The sequence below is a fragment of the Saprolegnia parasitica genome (assembly GCF_000151545.1).
Source record: "Saprolegnia parasitica CBS 223.65 unplaced genomic scaffold supercont2.25, whole genome shotgun sequence".
In the NCBI taxonomy this organism is placed as follows: Eukaryota; Oomycota; class Saprolegniomycetes; order Saprolegniales; family Saprolegniaceae; genus Saprolegnia; species Saprolegnia parasitica.
The window spans coordinates 145,905-163,653 of record NW_012156419.1 but is presented as its reverse complement, the minus strand read 5'-3'; the positions used below and the strand labels follow the sequence as shown (position 1 = coordinate 163,653).

Sequence of the window (17,749 nt, the reverse complement as noted above, 5' to 3'; positions counted from 1 at the left end):
GGCTTGGATATCGTGGTCACAAATACCCAGCTTCTTCATGCCTTTTTCAAGCCGCAGGAGCTCTTCGTTGACGCCGAGCTTGTGCATCGCCTTGTCCTTGTCCATGAGACGGGTCGTCGTGCTGGAGCGCTTAAGCATCGGCGACGCGCGACGGGACGGGGCGTCGCCAGCGCCGAGACAAGGTCGCCGTCATGCGACAGCGTGCTGGCGAGTCGTTCGTGGATGGGCATGGAGTAATTGGGGTCATTGGGCCGCGGTATCTTGCGGGGCGTGGGATGCGATGTCTTGTGATGGCGCGGCGAGCTACCCCCCGCAGTGCGCGGCGTTGATCTCGAGTCTCGTGCGGAGAGCACTTTGTCACTACTCCCAGCGGATTCGCACAGCAGCGTACTATATATGCGCTGCATGAGCCAGCCGTCCTTTTCGGTTGGGAAGTCGTACGTGGGCTCGAGGACCGGCGATGGCTCGGCGGTCGGCGGCAAGAGCACACCGTCGGCCACTTGGTTGCGCACGGACCGCGGTGTTCGCATTAGCTTGACGGGTGCTAATTCCGCTTTCGAGTCGCACGAGGATAGCACGACCGGACTGCGCCCCGAGCCTGGAAGGCTAGTCATGACGGTATTATCGCTCGATACAAATCGTGCCTTAACACAGTACGTCATTGTCCCCGAGGTCCGCGGAGACAAGAGCGGAATAATCGCGGGCAGCGGGATGCTCGGGACGACGTAGCTGGACTCGACCGTGGGCAGCCGGTCCGTGTGGCCATCGCCGTGGATCTACAGCAAGGCCATGTACACCAGCCGCAATATTGCTGTACGCTCTCGTACGTCTGGCGTCACGAGGACGGCTGCACTTGCGGCACGGGGTATCTCGGACCGCAGAGTCGCAGCGATGTCGCGAGCGCTCGACGTGCGTCGGGCGTGGAGGTGCTGGTGCTCGTCGAGCATTCTTTCTGCGAGTGGCTCGACGTGCGCCAACGCCCTCGGCCTAAAATTAGCCAACGATTTCATCCTTTTCAAACGACTCTGGCGTGACGTGCCTAGTGTAGCGAGTCGAACATACTTGATATTTGTCGACTAGAAGTTGCTTCGCGTGGGACGAAGCACCTTGGGACAGGCATCCACACTCACGGGTAGTCTCGTCTGTGCTATCCACTGCAAGGGGTTCGGCCGTCAAACTCTCCAGCATTCAGGATTCCTGGAACATGTTGGTGCATGGATTCGTCGCGAGGTGCTACTGCTCCCGGCGTCCAAAATCAAGAAATCTATACCAGGGGCATCACAAAACTCAACGCAACGCTGCGACTCAACTCAAGTACATAGCATCACACCAACCTCTCAAAACGTATAAGATACCCAGTCCAGGCTGTCGCGACGGAAGGGATATACCATTTGAGAGGTTCACGCTGATTGGTCCATTTTCGTGTCCCTTGGCCAGATCTTCGGAGTTTCCAACGCGAGCGGTCGTGCACACAACCGGAGTCGACCATGGTACGTGGCCGCTAGAGGACGCCTGCATGACGCGTCTTCCGTGTAGCCCATCGGCTATGGCGCCGAGCCCGAGATGGTGTGGGCCAACCCCAAGTGCACAGGCGAAGTCCCGAACAAGCGGTCCGGCCACTCGCTGACGCTCCGCGGCTCCGAGTCGGCGCTGTACCTTTTCGGCGGTACGACGGTCAACTTGCGTGGCCAGGTGCTCACGCACGTGCGTAGGTTGCGACCACAAGATTCCGCCGGGCCCAAGCAACGACCTCTTTCGCCTCGATATGGCCAACGGCTTTGCGTGGTCGCGCGTCCATGCCGCGTCAAGCGCACCCGAGGACGCGCCGCCACCGCGCTGGCGGCACACGGCCATCATGTACAACGAGCGCCGGCTCGTGGTATTCGGCGGATTTGCGGCCGAGAAGCGCATGAACGACTGCTGGATCTTCGACTGCGAGACCAAACTCTGGGAGCAACAGCACGCGCAGAACTTTTGGGAGGGCCTGCCGCAGTGCCGCGGGTCCCACAGCGCCACGCTCGTCGAGCACAAGATGTACATCTTTGGCGGCTACGGCGGCAACGGGTACGGGCGCACGGACTTTAACGACCTCCACGCGCTCGACCTGCGCAGCATGAAGTGGGAAGAGATCCTCACGGAGGGCGAGAAGCCCGAACCGCGCTCGTCGCACCAGACGTGTCTCATTGACAACAACCTCTTTGTCGTTGGCGGCTGGAACTCGGTCAAGCAGTTCAACGACCTCTTCGTGCTCGATCTGCAAACCAATACGTGGAGCGCGCCCGACTCGAAGCTCCACGTGCCGACTTGGAACCACGCGTGCGTTGGCGTTCAGGCCGTGCCGCACTGGAAGATCTTCATGTTTGGCGGTACGTCCGGCGACCTCGCCGAGTCGGGCAACTCGCAAGGCGCGTACCTCAACAACGTCAGCGTCCTCGACACGGGTACGATGCAATGGCGCGAGCCGTCGCTCAAGGGCGATGCACCGCTGCCGCGCGCCGACACGGCCATGATCTACGACCCGGTCGCGTACAAGCTGGTACTGTTTGGTGGTTGGGCCAACCGCTGGTTCGGCGACGTCCACGTCCTCCAAGTCAACGAAATCGTTGGGCCGCCGTACTCGGTCGCGTCGATCGCGCCCGCGTCCGGCCCCATCACGGGCAACACGCGCGTCAAAGTTCTGGGCTACAACTTTACCGGTTCGAGCGCCACGGTTCGGTTTGCGGTTGCAAAAGGGTTTTTGGACGTCCAGGGACAAGTGCTCGGACCGACCGTCGTGCAAGTGACGACGCCCAACTTTGACAAGTACGGGCCGCTCGCAACCGAAGTCCGCGTGTCTCTGCCCGGCGACTCGTTCACCAACATCGCGACGTCGTTCAAGGTACCCACTTGATAGTTTGAAAGATTTCGTGGTGCTGACGGTATCAACTAGTTTCACAGCGTCACGAGTGCGCCCAAGAGCATGGCGTATGGTCCATGCGTCATGCTGTCGCTGAGCAGTTTGATCATGGCGAACGAGCCGACGTCGTTCGTGCTCCAGTCGATCGACAAGGACGGGGTTGCTCGCGACTGCGGCGGCGACGTCTACCACGTCACGCTCGTGCCACGCACCGCCGACGGTGCGGAGGATGTCGAGAGCACGATTGAGATTACGACGATCCACGACAAAGGCGACGGGCGCTACATTGTCACGTTCATCCCGCCGGCGGCCGGCAAGTACATGGTCCACGTCACGTTTGAAGGGACGTTTGACGGGGTCGCGGGTCCGATTCGCGGGTCGCCGTTCGCCTGCTGCTTTCAGCCGCCCTCGGACGAGATGGCGATCCGCTGCGTTCCGAGCGTCGCGAAAGAAGATGATTTCAACTCGTCCGACCTCATCCGCAAACTCTACACGGACACGACCAAGCGCGCCGGCGACTACAAGCGCGTGCTCAAAGAGCTCAAGGTACGACCCAGATGGATAGCGTGCATGTAGACAAAAGTAACGTCGTAGGCGGACATTCCGAGCAACGATGCGGACGGTCTCGAGGCGCTCAAGAAGATCAAAGACCTTGTCCGGAAGCTCGAGACGGACCGGGCGGCCAACCAGCTGCTTCAGGATCAGACTGCGCACCTCTTTCAGTACATGAAGAAAATTGGCGGGCACGTCGACAAGGAAGCCGCGGACGTCGACAACCTCATTAAACTCTACCACGACATTCAAGTGCAAGTACCCGAAACTGAGACGCGCGTCACGGAGCCGACGCGGATCTTCTCCGAGAAGACCGAGGCGACGATCGCCGAGTACGAAATCAAAGTCAAAAAGTGGCAGGCCACCATCAAGACGCTCGACTTTTGGGACTCGAAACTCGAGCCGGGGAAAGCGCTCGAGAAGATCGAGATGCAGCTCGTCGAGTGGGAGAACGAGAAGAAGCGCTGCGCCGAGAAGAGCGACTTGAGCCACGTCTTTGGTTTCCCCCAGCGCATGAACGAAACCCACGCGACGATGGCCGCGATCCGCTCCGACTTTGACGGCGCCAAGGCCGTGTGGGCCATCGTCAAACGCACGAAAGCGTTCTTCGCGTCGACGCATGAGATTCTATGGAAGGACGTCGACTGCAACATGCTCGCGATGGAGACGCAAGCCGTTTTGAAGGAGCTCAAGAAGATCCCGCGCGACATTCAGTGGTGCGACGCGTACAAAGTCATCTTGAAAGAAACGCAAGGCTTTGACAAAACGCATCCTCTCCTCCGGTGCCTCGCCTCGAGCTACATGCGACCGCGGCACTGGCAGAAAATCATGGAGCACACGGGCGAGTTCACGCCACCGGACGCCGACCCCGACCAAAAGCTTGGGTTCCTCTTGAGCAAGCGCCTGCATGAGTATGCAAGTGAGATTGGCGAGATTGCGTACGAAGCCGAGAAAGAGCAGGAGCTTGAGCTCAAGCTCGTCGAGCTCGAAGAAACGTGGGCGCTCGTGGAGTGGGAGATGTCGCCTTACAACCCGTCGGACCCGGTCGAGAAGCAAGTGCCGCTGCTCAAGATCTCCGAGGACAACTTTGAGTTGCTCGAAACCAACCAGATCGACTGCCAAGCCATGACGTCATCGCCGTATCAAGGTGACTTTGAGACGCGCGTCACCGATATGCACCAAGGCCTCGCATCCGTGAACGAAGTCGTTGTCATCCTCGGCGACATCCAGCGCTCGTGGAGCTACCTCGAGCCGCTCTTCATCCAGAGCGAAGAAGTCAAGAACCAGCTCCCGGCGCTCACAGCCGACTTTGAAGACATTGATGTCGAGGTTCGCCGTATTTTGCGCGAAGCCTGGGCGACCAAGAACGTCAAAGTGGCGTGCACGGTGCCTGGTCTTTTTAAGCTTCTCGAGTCCATCGTCGAGAAGCTGGAGCTCTGCAAGCACCGGCTCAAGGAGTTCCTCGACGGCCGTCGGCGCCAATTCCCGCGCTTCTACTTCATGTCCGAGGCCGTACGTCCCCATAACTTTGAGTTTTGAGTGTCAACGATTGTGCGTAGGATCTCCTCGACATTCTGTCCAACGGGTCCAACCCCGCCAAGATCATGCCGCACGCGTCCAAGATCTACCTCGCGTGCAAGACCATGAACTTGGTACCCGCGCCAACGGGCCGTCCGACCGCTGTCGCGTTCGTCTCGGGCGTCGGCCACGAGATCGTCGACTTTGCCGAGCCTGTGCTTTTGGATGGCGAGGCCGAGATCTACCTCGAGGCGCTCTTGAAGGCCATGAAGTACACGCTCTTCAAGCACATTGAGCGCTCGCTCGTGCTCTACACAACCGAGCCACGCGTCGAGTGGATCAACTACAAGGACCCAACGGGGAAGCCTCTTGACGCGGCCCAAATCATCTTGCTTTCGGCGGGCATCCACTACGTCAAGGAAGTCGAGGCCGCGTTCCGGGCCATGGGCGGCGGCGACCGTGAAGCGCTCACGCGCTACAACAAGAAGCAGGAAGGGCAGCTCGAAGATTTGATCAAGCTCACGCAGAGCAAGATCTCGAACGCCGAGCGCCAACGCGTCATGTGTCTGATCACCATGGACGCGCATGGTCGCGATATCGTTGCCAATATGATCCGCGCTGGCGTCGACGACGCGACGAGCTTCATGTGGCAGTCGCAGCTCAAGCACTACTTTTCGCCGTGCCAAGGCAGCTTTCTCAATCGGGACCAAAACTTTCGCGGCCCAAACAACGCGCGCGCCCAAGTGCTCATTTGCGACGCCGGCATCCCGTACGACTACGAGTACCTCGGGAACGGCCCTCGGTGCGTCCAAGTGTTGATTTTGCCGAGTTTTGTTGATCCTTTTTTGTGGTTTATAGGCTTGTGATTACGCCGCTCACGGATCGTATTTACGTCACGGCGACGCAAGCGCTCAACCTCAAGATGGGTTGCGCGCCCGCGGGGCCGGCCGGAACGGGCAAGACCGAGACAACAAAAGATCTCGCCAACGCGCTCGGCAAGGCCTGCTACGTCTTCAACTGCTCGCCTGAAATGGACTACAAGAGTCTCGGCAACATCTTTAAGGGTTTGGCCTCGTCCGGGTCATGGGGCTGCTTTGATGAGTTCAACCGACTCGTGCCCGAGGTGCTCAGCGTGTGTTCGGTCCAATTCAAGGCCGTCTGCGACGCTTGCAAGGCGGACGACGAGCGCTTCATCTTGGAGAACGAACCCGTCATGCTGGACCCGACGGTCGGTGCCTTCATCACGATGAACCCTGGGTACCTCGGTCGATCGGAGCTGCCCGAAGGTCTGAAAGCACTTTTCCGACCCATGACGGTCATGGTGCCCGACTTGGTCTTGATCTGCGAAAACATGCTCATGGCCGAAGGCTTCACGCAAGCCAAAATCCTCGCGTCCAAATTTTATGGCTTGTACTCGCTCCTTGGACAACTCCTCTCCAAGCAGTTACATTACGATTGGGGTGCGTCCCTGGCTGCTATACGAATTGTTCGTGATGGTGTCGATAGGTCTCCGCGCGGTCAAGTCGGTACTCTGTGTCGCTGGGTCGTTCAAGCGCGCCGAGCCCGACATTCCCGAACCGGATTTGCTCATGCGCGCGCTTCGGGACTTTAACATTCCCAAGATCGTCGTGGAAGACAACGTCATCTTCTTTGGCTTGCTCGGCGACTTGTTTCCTCGCAACGACCCCAACATTGACGTCCGGAACGACCCACCCCGGAAGCGCGACCCGGAGCTCGAGTCGATGGTGCAAGGCGCGTGCGAGGCCATCAACAACAGGTACACCTTTTGATGCGATTCTGAAATGGTCTCCATGGGGTGTCCTATTAGTCCGCGCGAAGAATTCATGCTCAAGGTCGTCCAGCTCTCGGAGCTCCTTGCAATCCGCCACTGCGTCTTCGTCATGGGCCCGCCAGCATGTGGCAAGACAGAGACGTGGAAAACGCTTCGAAAAGCCCGCGAGATTATGGGCGTCTCGATGGAGATCCAGGACCTCAACCCCAAGTCGGTCTCGACGAACGAACTCTACGGCTACATTGTGCTCAAGACGCGCGAGTGGAAGGACGGCTTGTTGAGTAAGATCATGCGGGACCTTGGCTCGCGCACAAAAGAGAACGGCGAGGACGACACGTCGCCCAAGTGGATTTTGCTCGATGGCGATCTCGACGCCAACTGGATCGAGTCGATGAACTCGGTCATGGACGACAACCGCATGCTCACGCTGGCCTCCAACGAGCGCGTCCCGCTCAAGTCGCACATGCGCATGATCTTTGAGATCCGCGACTTGGTGTACGCGACGCCTGCGACCGTCTCCCGCGCCGGTATTCTCTATATTAGCGCGACGGAGGGCTACCAATGGCGGTGTCTCATCGACTCGTGGCTCCTCCGGCACAGCACGCCCGACCCGACGAAGAAGGCGAAGGACCAAGGACTCCTCTTCTCGCCCGAGGTGCGCGGCCAGTTCCAAGGCCTCTTTGACACGTACATGGAACCGACTTAAAGTTTTTCAAGAAGCGCCTCGTGCCCATCATTCCGGTCGAAGAGGTGACGCTCGTCGGCAACCTCCTCAACATGCTCGACTGCCTCTTGACGCCAGCGGTCCTTGCGGATTATGGCGTCATGCAGCACAACTTTTGCTTTTGCTGCGTCTGGGCGTTTGGGTCGATTCTCACCGTCTCGGACGACGGCACCGACTATGCGCTCGAGTTTAGCAACTGGTGGAAGAACACGTGGAAGGACGTCAAGATCGTGGCGAGTGCGAGCAACACCGTGTTTGATTTCTGGCTCGACCCCGAGACCGCCAAGTTCAACGCGTGGAGCAAGTCGCCGTACTTTTACACGGCCACGTACAAGTCGCCGGACCCGATCAACCAGATTACGGTGCCGACGACCGAGACGTCGTCGATCGCGTTCTGGCTCGAGAACCTCATTTGCAAGAGCATTCCGCTCATGGTGTGCGGGCCCGCGGGCACAGGCAAGACCCAGAACGTCAACGGCGTGCTCAAGAAGCTCTCGCGCGAAGACGCCAACTACGGGTTCCGGTTCACGACACTCAACTTTAACTTTTACACGACGTCGGCGATCCTCCAGGCCGCCATGTTCAGCCACCTCGAGAAGAAGACGGGCTCCAACTTTGGCCCGCCGGGGAAATTTCGGCTCATTTACTTTATGGACGATCTCAATTTGCCCGAAGTCGACCCGTACAACACGCAGTCGGCCATCTCGCTCTTGCGGCAAAAGATGGAGTACCACCATTGGTACGGTTGGTATCAGTGTATCACGTGTGTACGATGGCATGCTCTAGGTTTGACCGCGCCAAGCTCCAAGTGCAAAACATTCTCAACACGCAAATCGTGGCTGGTATGAACCCGACGGCCGGGTCGTTCCTCGTGGACCCGCGTCTCCAGCGGCACTTTACGACGTTCGCGATGGGCATGCCCGAGGCGCCGTCGCTCGTGACCATCTACGAAACGTTCCTTGGCGGTCACCTAGGGACGTTCAGCGGCGAGCTCAACACGTCGTCGTTCTGGAATGCGCTCATCAAGGCGGCGCTCACGCTGCACACGAGCGTGGTCCAGACCTTCCGCAAGACAGCAGCCAACTTTCACTACGAGTTCAACGTCCGGCACCTCTCGAATGTCTTCCAGGGCCTCATTGCGAGCAAGAAGGACCGGTTCAACACGAGCGAGAAGTTCGTGTTGCTCTGGCTCCACGAGAGCGAGCGCGTGTACGGCGACCGCCTCGTGTGCAAGGCCGACATTGAAAAGTACAACCAGCTCGTGCAGCTCCAAGTCAAGCGCAGCTTCCCGACGTGCAACACGTCGCGCTACTACGCCGCCGAGAACTCGTGGCCGCTGATTTTCTGCCACTTTACAAAGGACGGGGACCCCGAGTACGACCAAGTGAACGGCACCAACCTCGACGACCTCAAGAAGAACCTCGAGATCCAACTGCGCGACTACAACAACAACGAAAACAACACGGCCATGTACCTCGACTTGTTTGATGACGCGATCAAGCATGTCGCGCGCATTGTGCGTATTTTGCGCAACGAATCCGGGTACACACGTCCGCGCGGTCGATCGTTCGCTCAAGCGATGATGTAGGCACGCGCTCTTGGTCGGTGTCGGGGGCTCGGGGAAGCGGTCCTTGGCGCGGTTGGCGTCGCACATTTGCGAGTACACGGTCAAGCAGATTTCGATCTCGAGCAAGTATGGCGAGAACGAGTTCAAAGAAGATCTGCGCAAGATGTACATGGTCATCACCGACCAGTGCAGTCGCAGCGAAGAAAAAGGCGGCGTCGTCTTCCTTCTCACCGACTCGCAGATCACGAACGAGAAGTTTCTCATCTACTTGAACGATCTCCTCGCGTCCGGCGACATTCCGGACCTCTTTGCAACCGAAGATATGGACAATATCGTCCAAATGGTGTGCGTCATGGCCGGCACGAAGGAGCGCAAGGAAGTCATCAAGTTTTTTCAAAGCGAGATCCGCAAGCGCCTCCATCTCTGCCTCTGCTTTTCCCCTGTCGGCGACGACTTTCGCAGCCGCGCGCGCAAGTTTCCGGCGCTCGTCAACTGCACCGTCATTGATGGTTTCAGCCGTGGCCCAAAGAAGCGCTACTGAGTGTCGGGAAGGAAAAGCTCAAGGACATTAGCGACCTCCTTGGCTCGGACGAGTCGCGCGCTGGCATTGAAAACTTTATGCCGTTTTCGTTTGTCTCGGTGAATCAATGCGCCGAGCGTTTCTTTCAAGTCGAACGACGGTACATCTGCTCTCCATGGAATGAGCGCCAGCCAACACAATGGTCCTTGTAGGTATGTGTACACGACGCCCAAATCGTACCTCGAGCTCCTCCAGCTGTACAAGAACATTTTGAAAAAGAAGGTCAAGGAGTACGCCGGTGCGATCGAGCGTCTCGAGAAAGGGCTGCAAAAGCTCAAGGAAACGGGCGAGACGGTCGCGCGCCTTGAAGTGGAGCTGAAGGGGAAGCTCGAGCAAGCCGAAGACAAGAAGGCCGTTGCGTCCGGCATCGCTGAGACGGTCAACAAGGAAAAAGCCAAAGTCGAGGTTGAGTCCAAGAAGGCGGAGGAAGAAGCTGCCAAGTGCGCCATCATCCAAGCCGAAGTCACCGAGAAGCAGCGTTCGACCATGGAAGGTACGGTAGAGCGAACCAAGTTTTGTTGAAACACATGTTGGGTGATAGATTTGGCCAAGGCCGAGCCGGCGGTGCAGCAAGCCATGGAAGCCCTCGACTCGCTCAACAAGAAGGATCTCGGCGAGTGTAAGACCATGTCCAAGCCGCCGGTGGGTGTCGACGACGTCTTCGGAGCGACGATGGTGCTTCTGGCCGGCGTACATCCCAACGTCGTCGTGACCAAGCAAGGCAAGGTCAAGGACTTCAAGTGGGACGCGTGCAAGAAGCAAGTGCTCGGCAACATCCCAGAGTACATCGAGTACCTCCTCAAGTTCAAGGACCTCGTGGATGCCAACCAAATTCCAACGCAAAACTGGAAGGAAGTGCGCGAGTTCCTCGAGAAAGAGTACTTCAAGCCCGACATTATTGCGACGAAAAACAAAGCCGCCGCCGGTCTCTGCAGTTGGGTCGTCAACATCGTGATGTACTACGACATCCTCGTCACGGTCGAGCCCAAGCGGTGCGTCGCGCCTCCTCCCCGTCTCCACCGTCTCATCGTCCATCATAGTATGGCGCTGGCGGCGGCCAACTTGGAGCTCGAGGCCGCCAACAAGCGTCTCGGCGAAGTCACGTCGCTCGTTGCAGGTGCGCCATACGTCCATGACCACGCCTACAACAAGATGCGTAGATCTCAACGCCAAGCTCAGCAAGCTGCTTGAAGAAGCCGCCGCAGCCGAAAAAGAGAAGGAAGACGCTATCAACTCGGTCGAGCAAGGCAACCGCAAGATGAAGCTTGCCGGTACGCTCACCAAGGACCTCAGCTCGGAAAACGTGCGCTGGTACGATCACGACAACCGCGTTTCGACAGTCGGTGACGCGCGTGCATCACTAGGGGCATCAACGTCCTCCAGCTGCAGAAAGAGAAGGACCTGCTCGTGGGCGACTGTCTCTTGGCGTCTGCGTTCATCTCGTACATTGGTCCGTTCACCAAGCCGTTCCGGGACGAGCTCATCAATAAGCACTGGGTGCCATACCTGCGCAAGGCGGCGAATGGCAACTCGATCGCGATGAGCGAAGAGAGCAACCCTGTGTACATTCTCACCAACGACGCTGAGATCGCCGAGTGGAACACACAGCGTCTTCCTGCCGATCGCGTCTCGACGGAAAACGGGGCGATTGTCGTCAACACGGTCGCCATGGGTACGTGTCTCGTCCATCTGTCCGGGAAATTCTCAATTTTCGGGAAATTCTCAATATTGGACGTTGTAGGACGTCGGCCGCTCATCATCGACCCGCAGCTGCAAGCGATTGCGTGGATCCGCGAGAAGGAAGCACCGTTCAACCTCCAGATCGTGCGCATTGGCCAAAAGTTTTGGATCGAGAAGCTCAAGACGGCGCTCGGCACCAAGACGGCGTTCCTGATCGAAAACCTCGGCGAAAAATCGACGCGATCCTGGCGCCTGTCATCCAGCGCTCGACGTCCAAGCGCGGCAACCGCATTGAGATCACGGTCGGAGATGCGTCCGTGCCTTACTGCGACGAGTTTCGCTTGTACCTCCACACGAAGCTCGGGAACCCGCACTACCCGCCAGAGATCCAGGCCGAGTGTACCATGGTGAACTTTACCGTCACTGCGCTGGGCCTCGAAGACCAGCTGCTCAACCTCGTTGTCTCGAAAGAGCGCTCGGATCTCGCGATCAAGCGCGAGAAGCTCATTCAGCAGCAAACCAAGGCAAGATCGAGCTCAAGAAGCTCGAGGACATTATTCTGCAGTACCTCGCGGAAGCCGACGACGATATCACCAACAACCAGCCGCTCATCGCCATCTTGTCCGACACCAAGTACAAGGCGCAGATGACGCAAAACAACATGGAGGCGGCCAAGAAGACCCAAGAGAGCGTCAACATAACGAGCGAAAAGTACCGGTCGATCGCCGCACGCGGGTCGCTCCTCTTCTTCCTTATGATCGACCTCAGCAAAGTGCACTCGTACTACATCTACTCGCTCGCTGCGTTCCAGCAAGTCTTTCTCCAAGGCGTGTACAACCTCCCGATGGCGTCTCCCGTAGCCGACGAGCCCCCAGCCGACGCCGCAGTCGATGGCGAGGCACCGCCTCCGCCCGATGCGCCGCCCGCCGAAGAAACCACGATTGACTTTTCCGACGAAGATATCGCTGCGCGCTGCACAGGTGCGTCTCTTTTGATTTGCATGGGTCGTGGTAGGAGCTCGATCGCGTAGGCTTGATCTCCAGCATCACCATGTGTGTCTTCAACTACATTCGGCGCGGCCTCTTTGAGCGCGACAAGCTCACGGTCGCCACCATGCTCTGTCTCAAGATCTTGCTGCGCGACGGCGGCCTCGTCGACGCCGAGGTCGACGCCTTCCTCCTCGCAAAGTCTGTGGCCGAGCCGGGCAACATGGGCGTTCTCGCCGAGTGGTTGCCGCCGTCCTGTTTTGCCAAGCTCAAGGCGCTCGAGACGCTCAAGGTGTTTGCGACCGTGGCCGATGTCATGCAGAACGACCCGGACGAATGGCGCAAGTGGTTCGCAGCCGAAGACGCCGAGCAGTGCAAGCTCCCGGGCGACTTTACCAAGCTCACGCCGTTTCAAAAGATCATTCTGCTTCGCGCGCTCCGCCCCGATCGTGTCACGAACGCCCTCCGGCGCTTCATTCTGGACGCTCTCGGTATTTCTCGATGATGTGTTTTGATACTTTGATACCTAAAACACATTGTAGGTGAACAGTACGTGACGCAGCCGCCGTTCGATATGCTCCAGACGTTTGAAGAGACGAACCCAGCGATCCCGATCTTCTTTGTGCTCTTTCCCGGCGTGGACCCGACGCCGTGGGTCGAGGACCTTGGGCGCACCAAGGGCGTCAGCATCGAAAACGACAACTTTATCAACATTTCCATGGGCCAAGGTACGCAAGCCTAGCATCCGACGCGATATCTTAGCGACTTGTAGGCCAGGAACAGCATGCTGGCGACTGCCTCAAGAAGCTCGCAACCAAGGGCGGCTGGATCATTCTCCAGAACGTGCATCTCATGCAGTCGTGGCTGCCGATGCTCGAGCGCCAGCTCGAAGAGATCGTTGGCGAAGGACCGCACGAACTCTTCCGGTGCTTCATTTCGGCCGAGCCGCCGCCGATTCTGCTACCGCTCGAGCTCAATGTGCCCGAGTCGCTCATGCAGAGTTGCATCAAGGTCGCCAACGAGGCGCCCTCCGACATTCAGTCGAATCTCCGCCGTGCGTGGGCAACGTTTGGGGAAGACAAGGTCGATGCGTGCACGAAGCCCACCGAGTTCAAAGCTTGCCTCTTCTCGCTATGCTGGTTCCATGCCATCGTGCTCGGGCGTCGGCGCTTTGGGCAGCAAGGTTGGAGCCGCGCGTATAGCTTCAACACCGGCGATCTCACGATATGCGGCAATGTGCTGCAGAGTTACTTGGACAACAACGCGACTGTGCCGTGGGACGACATTCGATACATCTTTGGCGAAATCATGTACGGCGGGCACATCACCGACAGCTGGGATCGACGCACCAACAACACATACCTGACGGTGCTCATCAACCCAGGTTTGCTCAACGGTATGGAGCTTGGACCCGGCTTCAAGTCGCCCAATCCGGCCGAGTTTTCCTTCTCGGATTACGCGACGTACATTGAGAAGAACATGGTGCCCGAGTCCCCTCCGCTCTTTGGCTTGCACCCGAACGCCGAGATCGGGTACGTTGTCGATCGCAATTTTATGTATTTATGGCGGTCCATATCGTAGGTATCTCACGACGACGTGCGAGACGCTCTGCTACACGATTGTCAGTATCGGCGGCGGCGGTGGCAGCGGTGGTGGTGGCGGCTCGGACAAGACGGCGATGCTCAAGGCAACGATTGACGATTTCGAGGCGCGGACGCCCGAATTTTTCATGATGCTCGACTTGCAAGAAGTCGCAGCGCCCGGATTGACCCAGGACCACGGTACAACGACGCACATTTCTTGCGTTTCTATAGACGCTCGATGAATAGGTCCGTTTGTCGTCGTTGCGCTCCAAGAGTGCGACCGCATGAACGTACTTTTGGACGAGATTCGCAAGTCGCTGGCCGACCTCAAGAAGGGTCTGAACGGGCAGCTCAACATGTCGCAGTCCATGGAAGACCTCGCGACTGCGATTGGGCTGAACGAAGTGCCTGGTCGGAACCCGTTTTCTCAGTGCAAGTGGGAACGAAAGGCGTGGCCGAGCAAGAAATCGCTCTCTGGTTGGTTCGTGGACATGGTCAAGCGCCATGCACAGCTGCAGAAATGGGCCTCGGACTTTATTACGCCCTTCTCGCTCTGGCTCCCAGGGCTCTTCAACCCCACGGCGTACACGACCGCGTGTCTCCAAGTCACGTCACGCCGCAAGATGTACGGCGTGTGATGAATACACGATGGTTGTAACACTGAGCTGAATAGGATGCCGCTCAACAAGATGACGGTCGAGACGCACATGACGACGGTCATCAACGCTGATGCTATGACGTACTACCCCGACGACGGCGTCTTTGTCCACGGCCTCTTCATCGAAGGCGCGCGCTGGAGCACGGTGGATGAAATTCCGACCAAGTACAAGGTCGGAACGTCGCCGGCGACCGAGTGTGGTGGCATCGTCATGGACAGCAACCCAAAGGAGCTATTGTGGATGATGCCCGTCGTATATGTCAAGGCTGTCGAGACCAAGCCGCTGTGGGAGCCCACATCCGTGGGCTACTTGCGCCACGATCCTGAAATTTACGAGTGCCCCGTGTACCTCACTCGCTTCCGCGGTCCGACCTATGTCCTCCTCGCCACGCTGCCAACCGACTGCGGGCAAGAAAAGTGGGTCCTTCGTGGTGTAGCAATTCTCTTTCAAGACGACAATTAAACATCATGTCTATTTGTACAGCTTTTTACACGTTTTACTGGTCTTTACATAGTAAAGTAGCGTCATATATTGACAAATTGACGAATTAGAGACACGAAGATGGCGTGCTAGGTGACGTGAAAAAGCGTCGATATTTGCCCATGAATAAAGTGCTCAAAACGTACGATGGAAGCAGAGTGCCAGTACATCGGCTACAGTATGATGGGAAATAGTATAAATTGTTTTGTAGTGGTGATAAATGATTGTGAAATCGTAGTTTAGGTGAGGAATATTTCTGTATGTCGTCGGGATGTCAAAAAGAGAAGAAATGTATAAGAAAAATGACAAAAAAGACTCCCCGTACCGGGAATTGAACCCGGGTCACCCGCGTGACAGGCGGGTATACTAACCACTATACTAACGAGGATTGTATATACATCAGACACCACTAGAGATACCAATCTTCCAATATTATAACACTACCTTCTCACTACGCACATATACAACCTTCCGACGCCCAATACATTCATCTACGACGCATACACATACGTCCATATTCACGTCCTGCTCTATCAAACTCCTCCTCTCATACATCCTCTTCATTTTTACGACAAATCGCGCCCTCTCCCTTTCATTTGACTGACATCTTTTCAATGAGATATATAAGAGTCTTGATCTTCCATCATGTGTCATCCCTGCAACTACATGTGATGTGTCTTCAAATACATCGCAAAAAGTGCTTGTAATCGAAAAGGCAATAAATAGTCTGTCAATTTGAGACTTCACCGCCACCCAGCGCCAAAAAAAGACATTGTATTGCACTTGGAGCCTTTATATATCCTTCCAAACATATGCAAGTCTATGTAGAATCGAAAAATGATTTTTCCGATTTTCTCTATTTCCGACGAAAGACTGCCAAGCGGGCCCGGAGCCACGTTCACTGCGCTGATTGAGAAAAAAATTATTCGCGCTGAAACTTTCTGAGGTGCTTTGTTGAGGTCTTGAGAGGTCACATGCAAAATGACGTGCTCGAAAACCGCCTAGAAGTTGCGTTTTACGACCTTTGTATTTCGTACGGCGCGACGTTCAACAGCGGCCATATTTTGGGTGTCTGTGCGTTGTACGATAATCGTTTAGTAAAAGTAGCGTCATATATTGACAAATTGACGAATTAGAGACACGAAGATGGCGTGCTAGGTGACGTGAAAAAGCGTCGATATTTGCCCATGAATAAAGTGCTCAAAACGTACGATGGAAGCAGAGTGCCAGTACATCGGCTACAGTATGATGGGAAATAGTATAAATTGTTTTGTAGTGGTGATAAATGATTGTGAAATCGTAGTTTAGGTGAGGAATATTTCTGTATGTCGTCGGGATGTCAAAAAGAGAAGAAATGTATAAGAAAAATGACAAAAAAGACTCCCCGTCCGGGAATTGAACCCGGGTCACCCGCGTGACAGGCGGGTATACTAACCACTATACTAACGAGGATTGTATATACATCAGACACCACTAGAGATACCAATCTTCCAATATTATAACACTACCTTCTCACTACGCACATATACAACCTTCCGACGCCCAATACATTCATCTACGACGCATACACATACGTCCATATTCACGTCCTGCTCTATCAAACTCCTCCTCTCATACATCCTCTTCATTTTTACGACAAATCGCGCCCTCTCCCTTTCATTGACTGACATCTTTTCAATGAGATATATAAGAGTCTTGATTTTCCATCATGTGTCATCCCTGCAACTACATGTGATGTGTCTTCAAATACATCGCAAAAAGTGCTTGTAATCGAAAAGGCAATAAATAGTCTGTCAATTTGAGACTTCACCGCCACCCAGCGCCAAAAAAAGACATTGTATTGCACTTGGAGCCTTTATATATCCTTCCAAACATATGCAAGTCTATGTAGAATCGAAAAATGATTTTTCCGATTTTCTCTATTTCCGACGAAAGACTGCCAAGCGGGCCCGGAGCCACGTTCACTGCGCTGATTGAGAAAAAAATTATTCGCGCTGAAACTTTCTGAGGTGCTTTGTTGAGGTCTTGAGATGTCACATGCAAAATGACGTGCTCGAAAACCGCCTAGAAGTTGCGTTTTACGACCTTTGTATTTCGTACGGCGCGACGTTCAACAGCGGCCATATTTTGGGTGTCTGTGCGTTGTACGATAATCGTTTAGTAAAGTAGCGTCATATATTGACAAATTGACGAATTAGAGACACGAAGATGGCGTGCTAGGTGACGTGAAAAAGCGTCGATATTTGCCCATGAATAAAGTGCTCAAAACGTACGATGGAAGCAGAGTGCCAGTACATCGGCTACAGTATGATGGGAAATAGTATAAATTGTTTTGTAGTGGTGATAAATGATTGTGAAATCGTAGTTTAGGTGAGGAATATTTCTGTATGTCGTCGGGATGTCAAAAAGAGAAGAAATGTATAAGAAAAATGACAAAAAAGACTCCCCGTCCGGGAATTGAACCCGGGTCACCCGCGTGACAGGCGGGTATACTAACCACTATACTAACGAGGATTGTATATACATCAGACACCACTAGAGATACCAATCTTCCAATATTATAACACTACCTTCTCACTACGCACATATACAACCTTCCGACGCCCAATACATTCATCTACGACGCATACACATACGTCCATATTCACGTCCTGCTCTATCAAACTCCTCCTCTCATACATCCTCTTCATTTTTACGACAAATCGCGCCCTCTCCCTTTCATTGACTGACAT

General features: G+C 55.7%; 1 protein-coding gene and 3 non-coding genes across 4 annotated transcripts; 1 reads left to right on the top strand and 3 right to left on the bottom strand.

The window, feature by feature from the left end:
* Positions 1 to 1,563: 1,563 nt before the first annotated feature.
* SPRG_06765 (hypothetical protein) lies at positions 1,564 to 14,999 on the top strand (the record flags this gene model as incomplete). Its single annotated transcript, XM_012345771.1, has 27 exons — positions 1,564 to 1,666; positions 1,713 to 2,878; positions 2,930 to 3,442; positions 3,491 to 4,960; positions 5,008 to 5,768; positions 5,825 to 6,426; positions 6,473 to 6,743; positions 6,795 to 7,413; positions 7,467 to 8,221; positions 8,269 to 9,024; positions 9,071 to 9,548; positions 9,602 to 9,729; positions 9,782 to 10,122; positions 10,171 to 10,319; positions 10,347 to 10,621; positions 10,670 to 10,746; positions 10,790 to 10,940; positions 10,994 to 11,301; positions 11,371 to 11,580; positions 11,619 to 11,767; positions 11,839 to 12,289; positions 12,340 to 12,786; positions 12,838 to 13,023; positions 13,068 to 13,827; positions 13,877 to 14,076; positions 14,125 to 14,503; positions 14,552 to 14,999. 27 exons carry the CDS (start codon positions 1,564 to 1,566, stop codon positions 14,997 to 14,999), a joined length of 12,153 nt encoding a protein of 4,050 aa, XP_012201161.1.
* Positions 15,000 to 15,332: 333 nt separating this feature from the next.
* Positions 15,333 to 15,405, bottom strand: SPRG_30094. The gene has a single exon. It is a non-coding gene; the product is annotated as a tRNA-Asp (tRNA).
* Positions 15,406 to 16,397: 992 nt separating this feature from the next.
* Positions 16,398 to 16,469, bottom strand: SPRG_30093. The gene has a single exon. It is a non-coding gene; the product is annotated as a tRNA-Asp (tRNA).
* A 990-nt stretch (positions 16,470 to 17,459) lies between these two features.
* Positions 17,460 to 17,531, bottom strand: SPRG_30092. Its single transcript has one exon. It is a non-coding gene; the product is annotated as a tRNA-Asp (tRNA).
* Positions 17,532 to 17,749: the final 218 nt, after the last annotated feature.